This window comes from Myxocyprinus asiaticus, chromosome 34, assembly GCF_019703515.2.
Source record: "Myxocyprinus asiaticus isolate MX2 ecotype Aquarium Trade chromosome 34, UBuf_Myxa_2, whole genome shotgun sequence".
Taxonomy (NCBI): domain Eukaryota; kingdom Metazoa; phylum Chordata; class Actinopteri; order Cypriniformes; family Catostomidae; genus Myxocyprinus; species Myxocyprinus asiaticus.
In genome coordinates this window covers 10665768-10688577 of record NC_059377.1, presented here as the reverse complement: position 1 = coordinate 10688577, position 22810 = coordinate 10665768, and the positions used below count along the sequence as shown (strand labels likewise).

General features: G+C 39.1%; 1 protein-coding gene across 4 annotated transcripts in view; it reads left to right on the top strand.

Annotated features, from left to right (window-relative positions):
• Positions 1 to 16988, top strand: part of LOC127425077 (protein tyrosine phosphatase type IVA 3-like) — a 54190-nt gene extending 37202 nt beyond the window's left edge. For all 4 annotated transcript variants that reach the window (XM_051670714.1, XM_051670716.1, XM_051670715.1 and 1 more), the window contains 3 exons: positions 4693 to 4823; positions 6659 to 6733; positions 15460 to 16988. In XM_051670714.1, the coding sequence (XP_051526674.1) occupies positions 4693 to 4823; positions 6659 to 6733; positions 15460 to 15577 (324 nt within the window). In that variant the 3' untranslated portion in view covers positions 15578 to 16988. The remainder of the gene's footprint in view (positions 1 to 4692; positions 4824 to 6658; positions 6734 to 15459) is intronic.
• The last annotated feature ends 5822 nt before the right edge of the window (positions 16989 to 22810 follow it).

The following is a 22810-nucleotide window of genomic DNA, read 5'->3' as shown; positions in this document are numbered from 1 at the left end:
TTTTATCATGATGCATTCAATGTCAGTTACTTACGTTTGTGTTTTACGCCATGGTTTTATCATGACACATTCAATGTCTGTTATTTACGGTTGTGTTTTATGCCATGGTTTTATAATGACACATTTAACATAATTTACTTGAATACAGGCTTTATACCAGAGATTTATCATGCCGAATTAACATTGGCTACTTGAGTTTGTGTTTTACGCCATGGTTTTAACATGATGCATTCGAAGTCAGCTACTTTTGTGTTTTAAGTCATCGTTTTTATCATGGCACAGTGGATGTCAGTTACTTGTGTTTGTGTTTTGCACTAAGGTTTTATCATGATGCATTTGACATCAGTTACTTGCATTCGTCTTTTACACCATTTATTTATCTAAAATGTATGGTTGTTGTTTTTGTTCAGCTCCATGGGGAGCTCACAAAATGTCATTCATTTTGCACAACTTTTATGTTGCATCAAAACTTAGATGTTTGACGCATTGGACTTCAGTTACTTGCGTTCGTATTTTATGCCTTTGATTTATCTAAAATGCACTTTTGATGTTTTTGTCTGCATCGCTATGGTGAGCTCATGAAATGTCAGTCATCTGGCACATGAGTTGCTGAGAAACTTTGCGAGGCAAAAAACCCCAGTGGGAACAATCAGCAGTGTTATGCATGTTGTTTGGTGTGAACATTTGTGCGAGCACCTGCAACAAGGGAGTAAACTGTATGCTCCCAGGAGACGTGCACATGCCATGCTGCACCCTTCTAGATCAGACCGTCTGTACAGAGATTCATGCGAGCTTGCGTGTTTGAGCAAGTGATCCCTCTACCTAATTCTGGAGTCCCAAAGTAGGCCATGTTTGTAGGCCTGTCACGATAATTATGTTATCGACTTATCGTACGGTATATGGACATGGCCTTGATCATTTTTGCTGACCTTGATATTGCCAATTGTGTTTATATGCATGTTTGTTTACATAAGAATGAATGTCACCAACATTTTAGCCAGTCACGCTGCTTCCGTCCTCTCGTCTGCTATCTGTGTCGGAGACGGGGCTCTGGCAGCTCGTCCACACACACAGAGTGGACAGCGACACATGTTACTCGAGGCTAATAGGTGTTTTAATAGGTGTTTTTCCCGACAACTGCATCATTCCAGCCAGAACGTTTGGAAGAATAAGTCCAGATGAGTTTTGGGCTTTCAAAGCTGCATTCCACAGCTCTGTGTGGGAACATTTGGGCTTTAAGCCGAATGAGAGAGGAGAGCCATTAACGTGAACGAGCTGATATGTCGACATTGTTTAAAAACAGTGGCAATGAAAAGTGGGAATACAACTAACCTAAAAGCTAATCTAAAACATAACCATCCCATCCAGTTTTCAGAGCTGGGAACAAAAACCGCAGTTGGAGATAGAGAGGGGCCTTCCCGACGTAATGTTTTTTTTGACATTCCAATTCCAATGTCTGAATATTCTTAAGAATTAAAAGTGAATTGCTCTTTGAAAGGGTGTACTTGCATTATTATGCTATTATATTATCATATCTGTGGTATAAAATGGTCTTAAAATGAAAATAATATTGTTTATCGCAATTATTTCTGGGACAATATATCGTCCAACAAAAGTAGTTATCGTAACAGGCCTACATGTTTGTTTGCCCAACCTATGTCACTTCAGTGGCCCTCCATTCACTCCAATGCAAAAGGTTTCTGGATGAAGTTTGTTTGCCCAGGAAATCAATAGGATGGACTGGAGGGAAGTAGAGGAAGCATTTGTGGCATGTCATTCATGCTTCAAAGGCTTCTCTCTAAAGCCAAACTCCAGGAGGTGTTGCCTATTTGGCTTGTTTACTTGAAACAACTCACACCTTCCGATGTTGAGTGTCCTGTCCCTGGGGCTATTGTGTGACTGCACATCACTCATCGGTCCCATGTGATAAACGATATTTTGAGGTTTCTGAATGCCAACTTATCTGAGGCTGTGCTCTGAGAAATCTTGTTATAATAAAGTTAGCCCTGCCAAGCTTCTCTGGACCACATGAATGCATGTTTATGTGGGCACCCATGCCTGTGAAGACATGCCAGTTAGTATGCTGGTCTATGCAGCAGCTGAGCCACATCAAAATGCAGATGTGTATAGTAACGAAGTGCAAACACTTCGTTACTGTACTTAAGTACAGTTTTTCAATATTTGTAAATATTTCTTTGGACTTTCACTTCTCTACATTTTGAAGAGAAAATTGATACTTTTACTCCGATAAATTTCTCCAGACCCTTTCGTTACTTTTGCGACACAACACCAAAAAAATAACAGCTGTATGTGGAAAAATGCGTGCAGATCGACTATAGTGATATGTGATTTGTTGAAAGAATCATTTGAGTCGAATCTTTTAAATTTGATTCCTTTGAACTGAACAAAAAGATTCAAAAAGTGGTCTGAATGATTTGTTTTGCAAATCATGAATCTGAATCAAAATCACAAGTGAAGCATGTGCCAGATTACATGTTCCCTCATCTGTCTCCTGTGGGGAAGACAAGAAACTGCTCATTTAAGTTTAAATTAGTTTTTTGACTGACTAATGTGATAATTTTAGGCTTAAACATTATGAAAGTTATGTGCGATCAGTCTCCCGCCTTTCCAGGAGACCTGGTCATATAAAAGTCAATCACATGTGTTCACATTTTACATTTAAACAAGGTACGATGTGTATGAATAATTACCAGCGCTCATGAAAATGTCCAACAATATTTATTTTTAGATTTTATGAAGATGGATGAATGGTCTTTGCCTAAGCAAAACTAGTTTTCTGGTGGTTGATGAAGTGTTATATTTGCTTTGTAGCGTATTTATGCTACAGTATGTGCTTACTAGGGTTTTCTGGGTGGTTGTTAGGGCAAACACCCTAAACAGTTTTTCTATGCAGTTGTCAAGGTGATCTCTGCTGTGTGTTTTGGCGCATTGCTACAGTATGTGGTTGCCAGGTCGTTACTATGCTGTTGCAAAGTTGTTTTCTGTGTTTTTAGCACATTGCTCTGCAGTTGCCAGGGTGTTCTAGGTGGTTGTCAGGTTGTTGCTAAGTTGTTTTCTGTTTTTAGCACATTGCTATGCTGTTGTCAGGGTGTTCTGTGTGGTTGCATACTGGCCCAAATGAAAAGGGCCCACCCCCACAATTCTCTGTTCTGGTCACTAATATGACTCAACTCTCTCCTTCAGTGTTCCAATTTGTATGGACTGTGGTGTTCATTTACACTCATCCCTTACATATTATCATTCTGATGTGACTTGAATGTGCCATTAAAGGGATAGTTTTTAAAAAATGAAAGTTCTCTCATAATTTTCTCACCCTCATTCGATCCTAGATGTGTATTTTTTTTTTTTCTGCAGAACACAAAAAAAAAAAAAAAGATTTTCAGAAGAATATTGCTGTTATTGTTGGTCAGATCAATGTAAGCGAATGATGGCCAGACCTTTAAAGCTCCAAAAAGCACATAAATGCAGTATAAAAGTAATCCATAAGACTCCAGTGGTTTCATCAATGTCTTCTGAATGGATCCAATTGGTTTTGGGTGAGAATAGACCAAAATATAACTCCTTTTTCGACTATAAATCTTGACATTAGCAGTCTCCTTGGCAATCAGGATTTCAAGCTTGATTACTCTTCCTATAGCGCCACCTAGGGCTCTGCGCATGCATCAAGCACTAGAAAGTGAAATTGAGCTTGAAATCATGATCGTGCCTAGAGATTGCATTGGCAAGATGTATAGTGACAATGAGAAATTTGCTTTGTTCTCACCCAAAACCGAATGAATCGCTTCTGAGGACACGGATTTAACCACTGTAGTAGTATGGATAACTTTATGCTCCCTGAAAGTGCTTTTTGTAGGTTGAAATATCTGGCCACCATTCACTTGCATTGAATTGACCTATAGAGCTGAAATATTCTTCTAAAATCTTTGTTTGTGTTCTGCAGAAGAAAGTAAGTCTGGGATGGCATGAGGGTGAGTAAATGATGAGCACCACCAATCAAATAAGTTGCCATGGGTTTAATGAACTGTTCCGTAATTTATGCAATTTACTTGTACTTTTGATACTTAAGTAAATTTAATATCAGTTACTTTAATACTTTTACTTAAGTCATTTTCTCATGAGCTACTTTAACTTTTACTTGAGTCAATTTACATGACGGTATCATACTTTTACTCTAGGATGACAAATGGATACTTTATACAACACTGTCAAAGTGCCTCAGTGGTGGTTTGGGTGGGCAGCAGGACAGGGTGGAATTTTCCAGATCCCTGTTAAGAGGGGCTGTGATTCACCCCTTACCTTATGGCCACGGGAGCACAGGACAGACGCATATGCTAAAATTAATGCTGAGTTTCATGCCTCAAAGGCCTCACGCTTTGCCCTACTAACATAGAATCGTGTTGGATCGTAGGGGTGATGGATGTGTTGTTCTCTCTTTCTCATTGCCACTTTTGTGTTATTGCTCAGTTATTGCAAACCAAGGGTATGTTTACCCTAGTGGTACTTATGTGGGTTCCAGGGGGTACTTGGAAAGTTTCGCTTTGTTAAATCATTAAAACAGAAATTACAACTTTAAAATATTAGGGCTGTCAGAGATTGAATACAAAATTGAAAACCATGCTAAAGGCCTTCATAGTGCAGATGTGAAGGTTTAACATGTTGTTCTTTCTACAGGACTGGCCTTTTGATGACGGCGCTCCCCCTCCTTCTAAAGTCGTAGAGGACTGGCTCGGTCTACTGAAGAGACGTTTCATGGAAGAGCCCGGCTGCTGTGTGGCTGTTCACTGCGTGGCTGGTCTCGGAAGGTCAGTTAATGTGCTTGCAGAAACAAAATCGCAAGACCTGAAGATTTCAACATACTGGTTAGCTGTTTTATACCCAGCCCTGATAACTCAAAGGGAAATGGGTTCATTTCTCATCTGGTGGCCAAACAAGTAAGCCCACCTCTAGTGTTGTGTTCTAGACTTTAATCTGGAGAAGAATGTGGACTGTGTGTGATATAGAACATGGTGCACCTCTGGTTTCTCAGGAGACTCCTTGACTCTATTAACCATGGACAAAGTTAATAGTCCCTAAAGGATTAAAATCATACTTTTGCCTTCATGGTGAGTGAGAGGTGCTGTCTGGAGGTTTTTAAGGGGACAGAGTGCACCGCCAAAGTCAACAGTCTCATTACTGCACTTACTCGGCTACGATCCTGCTGTGTTTTTAGGGCCATCGGGGTGAGGGCCGAAGACAAAACAGGAAGTTGTTTTTTTACGAGCATTTGTTTTTATTGTCCTTCTCAAAAGTGTGCTCTTTCCATGACCTTTATGGCAGGCTGTCTATCCCACATGACTAAGATTATTTAGCCAAAAGTGACACTCATGGTTGTATTTTATTCAGTCCCATTTTTGATCAAATGGCTCATTAAGTTTAGTTTAAATTGTTGTTTGCCTTCAAAATTCAGTCCCATTGATTTCCTATGTTAGCAGCACTAACACAGAAAAATCATCACTGGCAGGCAAAAACAAAGTGTTGTTCTTTAAAACAATGTTCAACAACATATACTGTAACAGTTAGAAATATTTAGTATGTAAAGCAGCTAAATGTCACTATTGTTTGTATCAAGCTAAAACTAATATGCTATTGAACACCCTCATTTATTTAAATGTTAAATATTAATATAAATATCAGTGAATTAAATGAAACCAATGGCTTATAGCCTTTAAAGGAATAGTTCACCCAAAAATGAAAGTTTTGTCATTTACTCACCCTCATATTATTCCAAACCCATTACTTAGGCCACATCCACACTAATCCGTATTCGTTAATGACAGAATTTTCATTTTTGGTTGAACTATTCCTGAAAGTATTTTTCAGTTAAATAAACATTACTTCAAGTCTTTCCAGGTAATTAACATTCAGTAATAAAGAACAAATTCAAAAGGCTTTGGGTTCTCCCATGGATTCCTTTGTTAGGATCACCACAGAAAACTCAACAATAGCAACAAAAACAAAGTCTTGTTCTCAAAACCAGTATTCCACAACATAACATACTATCGCAGTTATAAATATGGAATATTATGTGTCTCATAAGGTGCTCATGTAGATAATGTATTTATGCTCTATTGTTGTGCATACAAACAAAACATAACACCACAAAATACGGCTATTAAACAACGAGTGACGTTAGGAAGAGGAGGTAGTCTGGCCTCGCTGCTTTCATCTTTTGGGCTGTAAAAATCTGTCTCTGACGCACTTTATCCACTTCCAAAGGGAATCGGCCTCAACTCTTAAAAGAGTGCCAGAGTTTTTTGGCCTGACTCATTTATTTTCATCCAACTCAGATGGCACATACTGTTCAGAACTCGGGATACACCATATGATTGAGCGTTCTTGCCTTTACAGTGTATGTTTTAAAGTGAAGTTTTGATAATTAGTGGTGTATGCTAAGGCAAGCCTCACTGCTGTAGTACTATTGCACATATGGTGGCTTATGGATTTTAACAAACCTTTAACCATAAGTATTACACTTTGGCATGTAACTCATCTGTGCAGACTTGAACTGATTCCTCGAATTATGTGGCTTTGTTTTGCAGTGTTTCGTTCATCAGTTTGGGTCTCTCTGAGTGTGTTTTTTTAATATATTTTTCTGCAGAGCTCCAGTACTTGTGGCTGTGGCTCTGATTGAGAGTGGGATGAAGTATGAAGATGCCATCCAGTTCATCAGACAGTACGTACAGATTTCTCTTGACTTCATTCAAGGACGACAATCCTTGAGATTGCCACATTCATACATGTGGATCTTTAAAGATGGCTCTCAGTCACAGCACTTGCTAAAGTACCTTTTTGATAACAAGCCCAAGCTTAAAGCTTTGAGCACGAAGATACACACTAAAGTCCGACAAGCTTTACAGAATGTCCGATAGGAACGAATTAGAGATATCTGCGAACAGCATGATTTTCAGTAAAATGCACTTAATAAACTGGTAAAAATGTAAAGGAATTTAATGTGTACATGGGCTGGAATAAAGAGTGACATTGCAAAGCATTTTTGTTTGCGGTTTTTCTTCTATTGAATGAAATAGTTCAATTACGTAGTAACTTTAAAACTCATAATCGAAACAAACTTTTTTCAGCCAACTGAAAAGAGAAAAGCCTTATTGTGATTACAAATATCACCATTAGTGTAAGTGACACTACTGTTCCTAAACACATACTCAGTATGGTCCTTTGTACATACTTTTGCCTCAATACGCAAATTAGTTTATATTAAATTCTTAAAAAATATATATATAACTTGGAGCAAATGTGTACTTACTGATGTTATGTTATCTTCATTTGGGAAATGACAATTTATCTACAGGTTGCTCTTCTCAAGATTTATTTGTAAAAAAAAATTGGAAAAGGGAAAGTATACAGCATGTGGGCTGGGATATATACTGTATATCAAATATTTATGCTATGTTTGTGATGATTATGCTTTTGCTTGGATATAAAATTAAGCAATATTGTGAATATTGTACTGTGGCCCAGGGGTGCACAACACAACCAATCTAGCAAAGCAAATGAAAGCTGAAAAAAAACAACACAAATAAACCACAACAGAAATAAGCCATAACACAACAAAATTAAGCCATTACACAATGGAAATAATCCACAGTACAAAAAAGTAAGCCACAACACAAAGGAAAAGCAACAACACAAAGGAAAAGCCACAACACAACAAAATTCAGCCACAACAAAATTAAGTCAACACAAGGCAAATAAGACACAACACAATGAAACTAAGTCGTAACACAATGAAATTAAGCCACAACCAAATTAAGCCACAACACAAAATAAGTCACTAAACAAAATCAAGCCACAACACAATGAAAATAAACCACAACACAATAGAAATAAGTAATAGCACAAAAACTTCAGCCACAACACAACAAAATTAAACCACAACACAATGTAAATGAGCCACAGCACAACAAAATTAAGCCACAACACACAAAAAAAAGCCACAATGCAATTGAAATAAACCACAACACAATGAACATAAGCCACAGCACAACGAAATTCAGTCGCAACACAAAGAAAAGCCACAACACAACGAAATTAAACCACAACACAAGGAAAATTAGCCACAACACAACAAACTGGAAGTAAACAACAGTACAACAGAAATGAACCACAACAAAATGAAATTAAGCGACAACACAACAAAATCAAGCCACAACACAACAGAAATAAGCCACAACACAACAAAATCAAGCCACAACACAACAGAAATAAGCCACAACACAACAAAATCAAGCCACAACACAACAGAAATAAGCCACAACACAACAAAATCAAGCCACAACACAACAGGAATAAGCCACAACAAAACAAAATCAAGCCACAACACAAGAGAAATAACCCACAACACAACAGAAATAAGACACAACACAACAAAATTAAGCCACAACACAACAGAAATAAGCCACAACAAAACAAAATCAAACCACAACACAACAAAATTAAGCCACAACACAATAGAAATAAGCCACAACACAAAATCAAGCCACAACACAACAAAATCAAGCCACACCACAACAGAAATAAGCCATAACACAACAAAATCAAGCCACAACACAACAGAAATAAGCCACAACACAACAAAATCAAGCCACAACAGAAATAAGCCACAACACAACAAACTTAAGTCACAACAAAACAAAATCAAGTCACAACACAAGAGAAATAAAACACAACACAACAAAATCAAGCCACAACACAACAGGAATAAGCCACAACAAAACAAAATCAAGCCACAACACAAGAGAAATAACCCACAACACAACAGAAATAAGACACAACACAACAAAATTAAGCCACAACACAACAGAAATAAGCCACAACAAAACAAAATCAAACCACAACACAACAAAATTAAGCCACAACACAATAGAAATAAGCCACAACACAAAATCAAGCCACAACACAACAAAATCAAGCCACAACACAACAAAATCAAGCCACACCACAACAGAAATAAGCCATAACACAACAAAATCAAGCCACAACACAACAGAAATAAGCCACAACACAACAAAATCAAGCCACAACAGAAATAAGCCACAACACAACAAAATTAAGTCACAACAAAACAAAATCAAGTCACAACACAAGAGAAATAAAACACAACACAACAAAATCAAGCCACAACACAACAGAAATAAGCCACAACACAACAAAATCAAGCCACAACAGAAATAAGCCACAACACGACAAAATTAAGCCACAACACAAAAGAAATCACAACACAACAAAATCAAGCCATAACACAACAGAAATAAGCCACAAAACAACAAAATTAAGCCACAAGAGAAATAAGCCACAACACAACAAAATCAAGCCACAACACAACAGAAATAAGACACAACACAACAAAATTAAGCCACAACACAAAAGAAATGTCACAACAAAATCAAGCCACAACACAACAGAAATAAGCCACAACAAAACAAAATTAAGCCACAACACAATAGAAATAAGCCACAACACAAAAGAAATGTCACAACACAACAAAATCAAGCCACAACACAACAAAATCAAGCCACAACACAACAAAATGAAGCCACAACACAACAGAAATAAGCCACAACACAACAAAATCAAGCCACAACAGAAATAAGCCACAACACAAAAAAATCAAGCCACAACACAACAGAAATAAGCCACAACACAGCAAAATCAAGCCACAACAGAAATAAGCCACAACACAACAAAATTAAGACACAACACAAAAGAAATGTCACAACACAACAAAATCAAGCCACAACAAAAATAATCCACAACAAAATCAAGCCACAACACAACAAAATTAAGCCACAACACAACAGAAATAAGCCACAACACAACAAAATCAAGCCATAACACAACAGAAATAAGCCACAACACAACAAAATCAAGCCACAACAGAAATAAGCCACAACACAACAAAATTAAGACACAACACAAAAGAAATGTCACAACACAACAAAATCAAGCCACAACAGAAATAACCCACAACACAACAAAATCATGCCACAACAAAATCAAGCCACAACACAACAGAAATAAGCCACAACATAACAAAATCAAGCCACAACACAACAGAAATAAGCCACAACACAACAAAATTAAGCCACAACACAAAAGAAATGTCACAACACAACAAAATCAAGCCACAACACAAAAGAAATGTCACAACACAACAAAATCAAGCCACAACACAACAGAAATAAGTCACAACACAACAAAATCAAGTCACAACACAACAAAATTAAGCCACAACACAACAAAAAATAAGCCACAACACAAACTAAATGTCACAACACAACAGAAATAAGTCACAACACAACAGAAATAAGCCACAACACAACAGAAATAAGCCACAACACAAAAGAAATGTCACAACACAACAAAATCAAGCCACAACAAAATCAAGCCACAACACAACAAAATCAAGCCACAACACAACAGAAATAAGCCACAACACAAAAGAAATGTCACAACACAACAAAATCAAGCCACAACAAAAATAAGCCACAACACAACAAAATCAAGCCACAACACAACAAAATCAAGCCACAACACAACAAAATTAAGCCACAAAACAACAGAAATAAGCCACAACACAACAAAATCAAGCCATAACACAACAGAAATAAGCCACAACACAACAAAATCAAGCCACAACACAAAAAAATATAGCCACAACACAACAAAATCAAGCCACAACACAATAGAAATAAGCCACAACACAACAAAATTAAGCCACAACACAAAAGAAATGTTACAACACAACAAAATCAAGCCACAACACAACAAAAATAAGCCACAACACAACAAAATCAAGCCACAACACAACAGAAATAAGCCACAACACAACAAAATCAAGGCACAACACAACAAAATCAAGCCACAACACAACAAAAATAAGCCACAACACAACAAAATCAAGCCACAACACAACAGAAATAAGCCACAACACAACAAAATCAAGCCACAACAAAATCAAGGCACAACACAACAAAATCAAGCCACAACACAACAAAATCAAGCCACAACACAACAGAAATAAGCCACAACACAACAAAATCAAGCCACAACAAAATCAAGGCACAACATAACAAAATCAAGCCACAACACAACAGAAATAAGCCACAACACAACAGAAATAAGCCACAACACAAACAAGCCACAACACAATAGAAATAAGCCACAACACAACAAAAATAAGCCACAACACAACAAAATCAAGCCACAACACAACAGAAATAAGCCACAACACAACAAAATCAAGCCACAACAAAATCAAGGCACAACATAACAAAATCAAGCCACAACACAACAGAAATAAGCCACAACACAAACAAGCCACAACACAACAAAATTAAGCCACAACACAAAAGAAATGTCACAACACAACAAAATCAAGCCACAACACAACAAAAATAAGCCACAACACAACAAAATCAAGCCACAACACAACAGAAATAAGCCACAACACAACAGAAATAAGCCACAACACAAACAAGCCACAACACAATAGAAATAAGCCACAACACAACAAAATTAAGCCACAACACAAACTAAATGTCACAACACAACATAATCAAGCCACAACACAAAAAAATATAGCCACAACACAACAAAATCAAGCCACAACACAATAGAAATAAGCCACAACACAACAAAATTAAGCCACAACACAAAAGAAATGTCACAACACAACAAAATCAAGCCACAACACAACAAAAATAAGCCACAACACAACAAAATCAAGCCACAACACAACAGAAATAAGCCACAACACAACAAAATCAAGGCACAACACAACAAAATCAAGCCACAACACAACAAAATCAAGCCACAACACAACAAAAATAAGCCACAACACAACAAAATCAAGCCACAACACAACAGAAATAAGCCACAACACAACAAAATCAAGGCACAACATAACAAAATCAAGCCACAACACAACAGAAATAAGCCACAACACAACAGAAATAAGCCACAACACAAACAAGCCACAACACAATAGAAATAAGCCACAACACAACAAAATTAAGCCACAACACAAACTAAATGTCACAACACAACAAAATCAAGCCACAAAACACCAGAAATAAGCCACAACACAACAGAAATAAGCCACAACACAACAAAATCAAGCCACACCACAACAGAAATAAGCCACAACACAACAAAATCAAGCCACAACACAACAGAAATAAGCCACAACACAACAAAATTAAGCCACAACACAACAGAAATAAGCCACAACACAACAAAATCAAGCCACAACACAACAGAAATAAGCCACAACACAACAAAATCAAGCCACACCACAACAGAAATAAGCCACAACACAACAAAATTAAGCCACAACACAACAGAAATAAAACACAACACAACAAAATCAAGCCACAACACAACAGAAATAAGCCACAACACAACAAAATTAAGCCACAACACAACAGAAATAAGGCACAACACAATGGGCCTTGTTCATGAAACACGAGCAGAACAATTTTTGTCAATCGTTCATAAAGCCGGTCTGATGTAAATGTGAACGTTTTGTGTTCTTTTAGACAAACTGTCTTGACTACATTTTGATAGAAGTAAAATTTAAAGAAGTAATGAAAAAAAATTTAATGTGTAAAAGTAACCTTCAAAAAAAACAAAAAAGTAAAAAATTTTTTTTTATTTTGATTGCATTTGTTTGCTGATTGCATTTATCTTTTCAAAGTAGCCTATAGTTTTTCCCAACTATACTTATTTCCAGCAGAAGTTTTTGACATGGGTTTGCATTTGATTTTCTCAAAATAATAAAAAAAGAAAAAAATGCCCTCTAATGTGACTGGCTGGAATTTTTTTTATTTGATATAAGCTCTATTATTTAGATTTCATAATTTAGTATATGCATCAGTAAATCATGTTCAGTTGACTTTTGGTCAGTGGTAAAACCATGAACCAGCACATCGTGGGCAAGTGCGTAAACAATACAACTGGGGGGGGGGAAATTAAAAGCCAGCATACTGTTGTATAGCTTTTAAATCTGTAATATCTTACAGCGTTTTGGTCAAATACCTTCTTCAGGCATTCTATCGATTTCTTTGAAGATTTTACTTGTTGCAAGGGAAGTATACATTTGTGCTCAAAAGTTTGCATACCCTGGCAGAAATTGTGAAATTTTGGCATTGATTTTGAAAATATGACTGATCATGCATCATATCTTTTATTAAAGGATAGTGATCATATGAAGCCATTTATTATCACATAGTTGTTTGGCTCCTTTTTAAATCATAATGATAACAGAAATCACCCAAATGGCCCTGATCAAAAGTTTACATACCCTTGAATGTTTGGCTTTGTTACAGACACACAAGGTGACACACACACAGGTTTAAATGGCAATTAAAGGTTAATTTCCCACACTTGTGGTTTTTTAAATTGCAATTAGTGTCTGTGTATAAATTGCCAATGAGTTTGTTAGCTCTCACATGAATGCAGCATGTTATCAGAAAATACTGGCAGAGAATTTGCATTCTTCTGCACAAAAGCTGCTCATGGGACACTCTTGGACTTTCCAGCACAACAGTGACCCTAAGCACAAGGCCAAGCTGACCCTCCAGTGGTTACAGCAGAAAAAGGTGAAGGCTCTGGAGTAGCCATCACAGTCTCCTGACCTTAATATCATCGAGCCACTCTGGGGAGATCTCAAACGTGCGGTTCATGCAAGACGACCAAAGACTTTGCATGACCTGGAGGCATTTTGCCAAGACGAATGGGCAGCTATACAACCTGCAAGAATTTGGGGCCTCATAGACAACTATTACAAAAGACTGCACGCTGTCATTGATGCTAAAGGGGGCAATACACAGTATTAAGAACTAAGGGTATGCAGACTTTTGAACAGGGGTCATTTCATTTTTTTCTTTGTTACCATGTTTTGTTTTATGATTGTGCCATTCTGTTATAACCTACAGTTGAATATGAATCCCATAAGAAATAAAAGAAATGTGTTTTGCCTGCTCACTCATGTTTTCTTTAAAAATGGTACATATATTACCAATTCTCCAAGGGTATGCAAACTTTTGAGCACAACTGTATCACTGAACAGTCTTGGATTTACTCGAAGTTTCTCAAATGATGCTGGCGATGCGCTCAACTGAACCAGAGAAAGTTAATGGTGGTGGACATCCTCCTCTCGGCAGGAACTGAAAATTTTTACACTAAAGCTTCATGTCAAAATTTTTTATTTGCCTCTTGGACCGTTTAATTCACTAAAGAACCTCTGATGGCAGCAAAGTCAAAGATGACTGAAATATCTTTTTAGATATGAGTGTTTTCTAAATCAATATTTTACGATGTGAATGCACTCCATTACAAAAATAAATAAATATGTATTACTGTTCACATATATGTTATAAGCTTAATTTTCTCATTTACTAGCCAGTCTGAAGCCTTTCTTATATGAGGTTTTCATGGGCGTGAATTATGATAATTGTGAATTAATGTGCACACGTGCTCTATTTACGAACGTTTGGAACTCACTAACAGTAAACAAGTTGTACTGTCAAATCTGGGGAATATGAAGTGTTCATGAAACTGTCGGAAAGTTTTCAGGAATCTCCATTTTAGGCGGAAATTACTCCCAATTATTTAGTATATTTATGAAATTTTCATGAATGAGGCCCAATGGAAATGAACAACAGCACAACAAAATTAAGCCACAACACTACGAAATTAAGTCTTAACACAGTGGAAATAAGCCAAAACACAATAGAAATAAACCACAGCACAACAAAATTAAGCCACAACAAAATTAAGAAACCACATAACAAACTTAAGCCGCAACACAACAAACTGAAGGCACAATACTACATTTATAAGAAAATAAATATTTATAAAAATACTGTTCTTATTTTCCCTGAAGTGCTCTGGACAGCAAATACCTGATTGGGTTTCTACCAGAACTCTTATTGCACTGCTGATGTTTATTCCTGTTGTGTTTTCAGCTTTTATTTGCTTTACTAATTAGGTTTTGTTGTGCAACCCTGAGCAACTGTAAAACATTGCACAGATGCTGTTTTTTTTACCATTTGGTTCCCCAAGAGCATGTCATTAAACTAGCTTTGTGATCCTTTTCTTACGACTTGAATGCGATTTGTACAAGACTATATTGGGACTTGTATCTATATTTAAAATGAAGTTCTATGAAGTCCTGTTTATCATCCAAACATACAGGACTTGCATTAGAAAAGAGCATATTCTCTGATAATATGACAGACGGTAAGTTTCTGAGGTAGGATTGGTCAGTAACGTTTTTAGGTAGGGCTTAGTGAAGGGTCAGTTGTAAGATAAATCAGCATTGTAACCGTGATCTTTACGACTTGATTAATTTGCTAATAGCTGTTTCTTTGCTTTTCGCAGGAAGCGCAGGGGTGCAATAAACAGCAAGCAGCTTACCTATCTAGAGAAATATCGGCCCAAGCAGAGACTGCGCTACAAGCACACGCACATTTTCAAGAACAAGTGCTGCATCATGTAACCACATCCTCACCCCCACCACGCTAAACCGGATGGACTAGGCCACAACTGATGCACTTTGCTGATTTGCCATTTAAATACAAACTGATTCCGTCTGGTTGAAGTTGAATACCCCACTGGTGCCTAAATCCTCACTCTGTGGAGTGGATACTGCCATGACCTTTCTAAGACGCACGGCTTTAAGGTCACTAAAAGGCTGCGTATCTCCAAGGTCAATGAGGTACGCCAAAGGCAACCTATGACCTTTGACCCTGCACCAGGACTGACACCCTAATCATGCCTCAAATGATTGTGATTTGTCTGAAAGAGCCAGTTGGTGTGAAAACAATGTGAATCGTGGAAAAATGTGTGCTTTCTCGCTCTCTTGTTTTTGTTTCTACCACTATCCCCGCTCTCCCCTGCCAGGAGTCAGATTTTTAGATGACTACGGTTCCTTAATACTTTCCGTTTTCAGCACAAATCTTTTCACTTCTGACAACCATGATGCTTTGATGTTTTGTGAGCAAACAATGGTAAAACTGGGACGATGAAGGGCTCATGTGAACAGTATTTCTGTTGCATAAACCAGCTCTCTGCTGTTTCCAGTACAGTTAAGTACCAGACACTAAATGGTTTCTGAAAAATAGATGGAGGCCCATGAATTAAACGAGGAGAATGCTTGTTATGCGTGTATATGTGCTTAACTTGTTCTCTCCAAATCAAACTTTTGGTTTATTGGAGTAATTTTAATGTATTAGGAGGATTGCAGGGCTGAATTAAAGGGATAGTTTATCCAAAAAGGTTGTTTCGGGCCCATATGACTTACATTCTTCCATAAAACACAAAGGGAGAAATTTTGAAGAATGTTTATGCTGCTGTCTTCCATACAATTAAAGTGGATGGGAACCAGGGATTGTCAAGCTCCAAAAAAGACACCACAGAAGTCGTCCATATGACTCTTACACTTTATTCTAGGTCTTCTAAAGCCACATGATAGCTTTGTGTAAGGAATAAACTGAAATGTAATATATTCGCTGACAATCTTGCTTGACGGACGTGGTCACCATTCACTTTTATTGTTTGGACAAGAGCAGCTTGTACATTCTGCCATAAATAACTCCTTTTGTGTTCCACAGAAGGAAAGTCATATGTCTTTTGTGACCCAGGATCAGGTAATGGTGACAGAATTTTACTTTTTGGATGACCTATCACTTTTAACTGTTTAAACCTTTCAGGACTCTGTGAAAGTGATCTGTTATCACCAGTTGAACTGTCTACAATACTGTACCTCCATTCAGGTCAACAGACGTCAGGTGGTAAAAAAGTGGCTCTTTATGGATGAATTAAGAGATTGTGGTTTGAAGTTGCTTTTCTCTGTTTTTTAAGAACACCTCCAACTGCGTAATACAAATAAAGGCTATTGCAACAATGAATCAGGACTTGTGTTTTATTCATGAAATGACCATGCCATGTGCAAGTTTACAGATTTTCAGAATATTCCCATTCTGCCATCTGCAGGATGAGTACTTAAAATGTCCTTGCTTACACAGTAGTAACTGCATTCACCACTAACTGATTAGTGAAGAACAGGCATCCCATAAGGAATTCTATCTCATTTCTTATCCATTTTTGCATTTATTGTCTTTGCATATAGCTTACATGTAAAGTATCCATCTAAACTGGCAAGAGGAAAGTTCAGTGCTCTTGCTTTCCATAGGCTACTTAGTATAACATGCTTAACAACTTAACATGCATCACATGCAAAATTTAGGACTGGTAAACAATATAATTTCTTATTGCCTTCATAGAGTTTTCTAGGAATTTAATAAATTAGAATAAAAATTTGACTTAGTTTAAATTGTTTAGAATATAAATGTGAATTAAAAAAAAAATCTGAACATTCAACCCTGTTATATTAAAAATGTTTCAGGGTTGAAAGTTCAAAAATGGCCAATAACACTTAATTTGGATATACAGTATCCTCATAACATTAATCACAGTGAACATTTCTTTTTACTTTTTGTCAGTGTATATAAACTCAGCAAAAAAGAAACGGCTTTTATTTTCAGCAAACTTAACATGTAAATATTTGTATGAACATAAAAAGATTCAACAACTAAGACATAAACTGAACAATTTTCACAGATACGTGACTAACAGAAATGGAATAATGTGTCCCTGAACAAAGGTAACAATCAGTATCTGGTGTGGCCACCATCTGGATTAAATACTGCAGTGCATCTCCTCCTCATGGACTGCACCAGATTTGCCAGTTGTTGCTGTGAGATGTTACCCCACTCTTCCAACCAAGGCATTTGCAAGTTCACAGACATTTCTGGGGGGAATGGCCCTAGCCCTCACCCTCCGATCTAACAGGTCCCAGACGTGCTCAATGGGATTGAGATCCAGGCTCTTCGCTGGCCATGGCAGAACACTGACATTCCTGTCTTGCAGGAAATCACGCACAGAACGAGCAGTATGGCTGGTGGCATTGTCATGCGGGAGGGTCGTGTCAGGATGAGCCTGCAGGAAGGGTACCACATGAGGGAGGAGGATGTCTTCCTTGTAACGCACAGCGTTGAGATTGCCTGCAATGACAACAAGCTCAGTTCGATGATGCTGTGACACACCGCCCCAGACCATGACGGACCCTCCACCTCCAAACTGATCCCGCTCCAGAGTACAGGCCGCGGTGTAACGCTCATTCCTTCGACGATAAATGCGAGTCCGACCATCACCCCTGGTGAGACAAAACCACGACTTGTCAGTGAAGAGCACTTTTTGCCAGTCCTGTCTGGTCCAGCGAAGGTGGGTTTGTGCCTATAGGCGATGTTGTTGCTGGTGATGTCTGGTAAGGACCTGCCTTACAACAGGCCTACAAGCCCTCAGTCCAGCCTCTCTCAGCCTATTGCGGACAGTCTGAGCACTGATGGAGGGATTGTGCGTTCCTGGTGTAACTCAGGCAATTGTTGTTGCCATCCTGTACCTGTCCCGCAGGTGTGATATTTGGATGTACCGATCCTGTGCAGGTGTTGTTACACGTGGTCTGCCACTGCGAGGACAATCAGCTGTCCTTCCTGTCTCCCTGTAGCGCTGTCTTCGGCGTCTCACAGTACGGACATTGCAATTTGTTGCCCTGGCCACATCTGCAGTCCTCATGCCTCCATGCAGCATGCCTAAGGCACGTTCACGCAGATGAGCAGGGACCCTGGGCATCTTTCTTTTGGTGTTTTTCAGAGTCAGTAGATAGTAGAAAAATATGATTGTGCCTGGTAACATGTGCATGTAAAATGGCTAGAAATAGCATTTTAGCTTAGCGTAAAGCTGACAATTTATACAAGGTTTATTTCTTTCCTCTGCTCCAAACTTACTTCAAACGTACTTATCTGTCTGCTTGTATGAATGTAACACATCATAAGAAAGTGTTTCACCACTGTTCAAATGCAAATTGGATCGCATCATTTATATGTATAAATGTTTTCCATCTGAAAGGACTAAATATTAAATGAAACAAATGAAAAATAAAATGCAAAGTAATCTCTTCAGTAATCAAACTACTTTTTGAAATCAAAATCAAATCAAATCACATTTATTGTCACACAGCCATATACACAAGTGCAATGGTGAGTGAAATTCTTGGGTGCAGTTCCGATCAACATAGCAGTCATGACAGTGATGAGACATATACCAATTTACAATAACATCAAATTAACACAAAACAACTTAAAGTCTAATATACACATAATTACACACAACACAATATACAAATAATAACATACACTGTACAGTATACAATACGCACAATATAGATACACATTATTCAATAAAAAAAAAAAAGTATATATAGTATATATAGAATGTACAGTAGGTTGTATTGTACTGTAATGACATTCAGGCTGTCAGTTGATAGTAAGTTGTTAAGAGAGAATATATATAATAATAATATAATTTATGACAGTCTGGTGTGAGATATAAGAGTAAGAGTAATAAAGTGCAGTGCTGATGTATTTTGATCGTGGGAGATCAAGAGTTCAAAAGTCTGGTTGCTTGGGGGAAAATGCTATCATGGAGTCGGCTGGTGCGGGTCCTGATGCTGCGATACCGCCTGCCTGATGGTAGCAGTGAGAACAGTCCATGGCTCGGGTGGCTGGAGTCTCTGACCGTGTGAGGATGTGGCGGTTCATCCCAAACTTCCTCAGCTGTCTCAGGAAGAAGAGGTGCTGATGAGCCTTCTTCACAACGACTTCAGTGTGGATGGACCATGTAAGTTCCTCAGTGATGTGGACACCCAGGAACTTCAAGCTGCTGACTCTCTCAACTGGTGCTCCATTGATGGTGATGGGACTGTGTTCTCTGTCTTTTCTTCTGAAGTCCACCACAAGCTCCTTTATCTTACTGACGTTGAGGGAGAGGTTGTGCTCCTGACATCAGTGTGTCAGAGTGTGCACCTCCTCTCTGTAGGCTGTTTCATCATTGTCAGTGATCAGACCTACCACCGTCGTGTCATCAGCAAACTTAATGATGGCATTGGAGCTATGTGTTGCCACACAGTCATGTGTGTACAAGGAATACAAGAGTGGGCTGAGAACACAGCCCTGTGGGGCTCCAGTGTTGAGGGTCAGTGATGAGGAGATGTTGCTGCCTATTCTAACCACCTGGCATCTGCTTGACAGGAAGTCCAGGATCCAGCTGCACAGCGAGCTGTTTAAGCCCAGAGCCTGGAGTTTCTCATCTAGCTTGGAGGGCACTATGGTTTTGAATGCTGAGCTGTAGTCTACAAACAGCATTCTCACATAAGTGTTCTTTTTTTCCAGGTGGGAGAGAGCAGTGTGAAGTGTAGATGCAATGGCATCATCAGTGGAGCGGTTGTTGCAATAAGCAAACTGCAGTGGGTCAAGAGAGAGAGGCAGCAAAGAGCAGATGTAATCTCTGATTAGTCTCTCAAAGCATTTGCTGATGATGGGGGTCAGAGCAACAGGACGCCAGTCATTTAAGCAAGTTATTTTTGATTGCTTTGGAACAGGCACAATGGTGGATGTTTTAAAGCATGTGGGGACTACAGACAAAGAGAGGGAAAGGTTGAAAATGTCTGTAAAAACACCAGCCAGCTGGTTCGCGCACACTCTGATGACGCGGCCCGGAATGCCGTCTGGGCCCGCGGCTTTGCGGATATACATCCACTACAGAGATGGAGAGTGAACTAACCTCTGTAGCTTTAGCCGCAAGAGCTCTCTCCGTGAGGGCGGTGTTATTTCCCTCAAAACGGCATAAAATGTATTTAGAGAGAGGCAGCGGTGTTCATGGCGGAGTTTTTATTCCCTTTAAAGTCCGTGATGATGTTAATTCCCTGCCACATGCTTCTAGAGTTGGTGGTGTTAAACTGTCCTTCAATCTTGTTCCTGTACTAGCGTTTTGCTGTTCTGATTTTTCGGAGGGCATAACTGGCTTGTTTATGCTCCTCCGCGTTCCCAGAATTGAAAGCGGAGGTCCGCACATTAAGTGTTGCATGAACATCGCTATTTACCCATGGCTTCTGGTTCGGGTAGATCCATATTATTCTGGTTAGAGCTACGTCCTCCATGCACTTTTTGATGAAACACATTACGCTATCAGCGTAAAGTTCGATGTCGTCATCCGAGGCAGACCAGAACATCTCCCAGTCCGTGTGATCAAAACAGTCTTGTAGCATAGAGTCTGATTGGTCCGACCAGCACTGGATCGTTCTGAGGGTGGGTGCTTCCTGTTTCAGTTTCTGCCTATAAGCGGGCAGAAGCAGAATGGAAGAGTGGTCCGATTTGCCAAATGGTGGGCGGGGGAGGGATTTGTAGCCATCCCGGAAGGGAGAGTATCAATGGTCCAAAACCCGGTCCCCTCGTGTGTTGAAACTAATGTACTGGTGGTATTTTGGTGCGACTGATTTGAAACCGGCTTTATTAAAGTCCCCGGTCACAATGAACGCGGCCTCAGGGTGCGCGGTTTCCTGCTCACTTATACTCCCATACAGTTCCTTGATTGCCCGGTCTGTGTCTGCTTGTGGGGGAATGTACACAGCAGTGATAATGACCGCTGTGAATTCTTCGGTAGCCAGAATGGTCAACACAGAAGCATGAGAAATTCCAGATCAGGAGAGCAGAAAGACTTAGAATGTATGTTCCTCTGATCACACCAGGATTTGTTGATCATAAAACATCGCTCTGTCCGCTCGGTGCACGGAGAACCCTGCGGGTTCAATGGCTGAGTCTGGAATCTCCGCAGACATCCAAGTTTCTGTTAGGCAGATAATGCAGCAGTCCCTCGTCTCTCGTTGGAAAGAGATCTACGCTTTCAGCTCGCAGAGCTTGTTATCCAGAGACTGAACATTTGCCAGTAGAATACTGGGTAGCGGGGGTCGATTTGCGCTGCGTCTTACTGTGATGAGAACGCCGGCTCTGTTTCCCCTTTTCCTCCTGCGTTTCCGCGTCCAGACTGCCCAGAAAAAGGGCTCCGCTTGCGTGTTTGTAAACAGCAGGTCGGCATTGAGGAGCTTGAAGTCCGGTTTATGGTGTGAAATTGCTGAACCAATGTCCAAAAGTGTTTGTCTGTCATAGACAATAAGGCAGACAACATCCAAGACAAAAAACATAAGAATTGTGAACAAAACAAACAAAACACTGCCATGTTGTGTCGGAGCTCGCAATGCAGCAGCCATACTCGGCGCCATCTTGAGTCCAAGAATGTAATTGTATTCGAATTACCAATGATTTAAATTGTAACTGTAGTGGAATACAGTTACTTATATTTTGTATTTTAAATATGTGATCCTGTTCCATGTATTCTGTTACTCCCCAACCCTGCCTGTGTCTGTGTGGGTGTACTTATTCCACTGAAATCCATAAGGTCCATGAATTCAGGATCCAAAGTGCATTCTGGCATTGCTGAATGAATGTGCTCTTTCTGAAGGTGATGGCGATTTCTCCTGATCAGCCTCCCTTCAGGCATTTTCACAACATAAGACCTTAGCATAGAAAAAGGACCCTTAACACGGACAGCATCTCCTTGACGTAATGCAGGTAAGTTTCTTACTCCATTTTGGCAGTTGTAGAAGAATTCTTTTGCCAGGGCATCTGCATTTCTAACTTTTTCATCTTCAGGCCAGGCAGGTTTCAGTTTCCTCTCCAGGGTAGGGGTGTGGTGCAGAACTCCTCCCCATGAGGATTGGGTGGCCCTGTAAGACATGAGAGCCAACAGGGGGTCCTTTTGTCTCAAAATGTTCTTG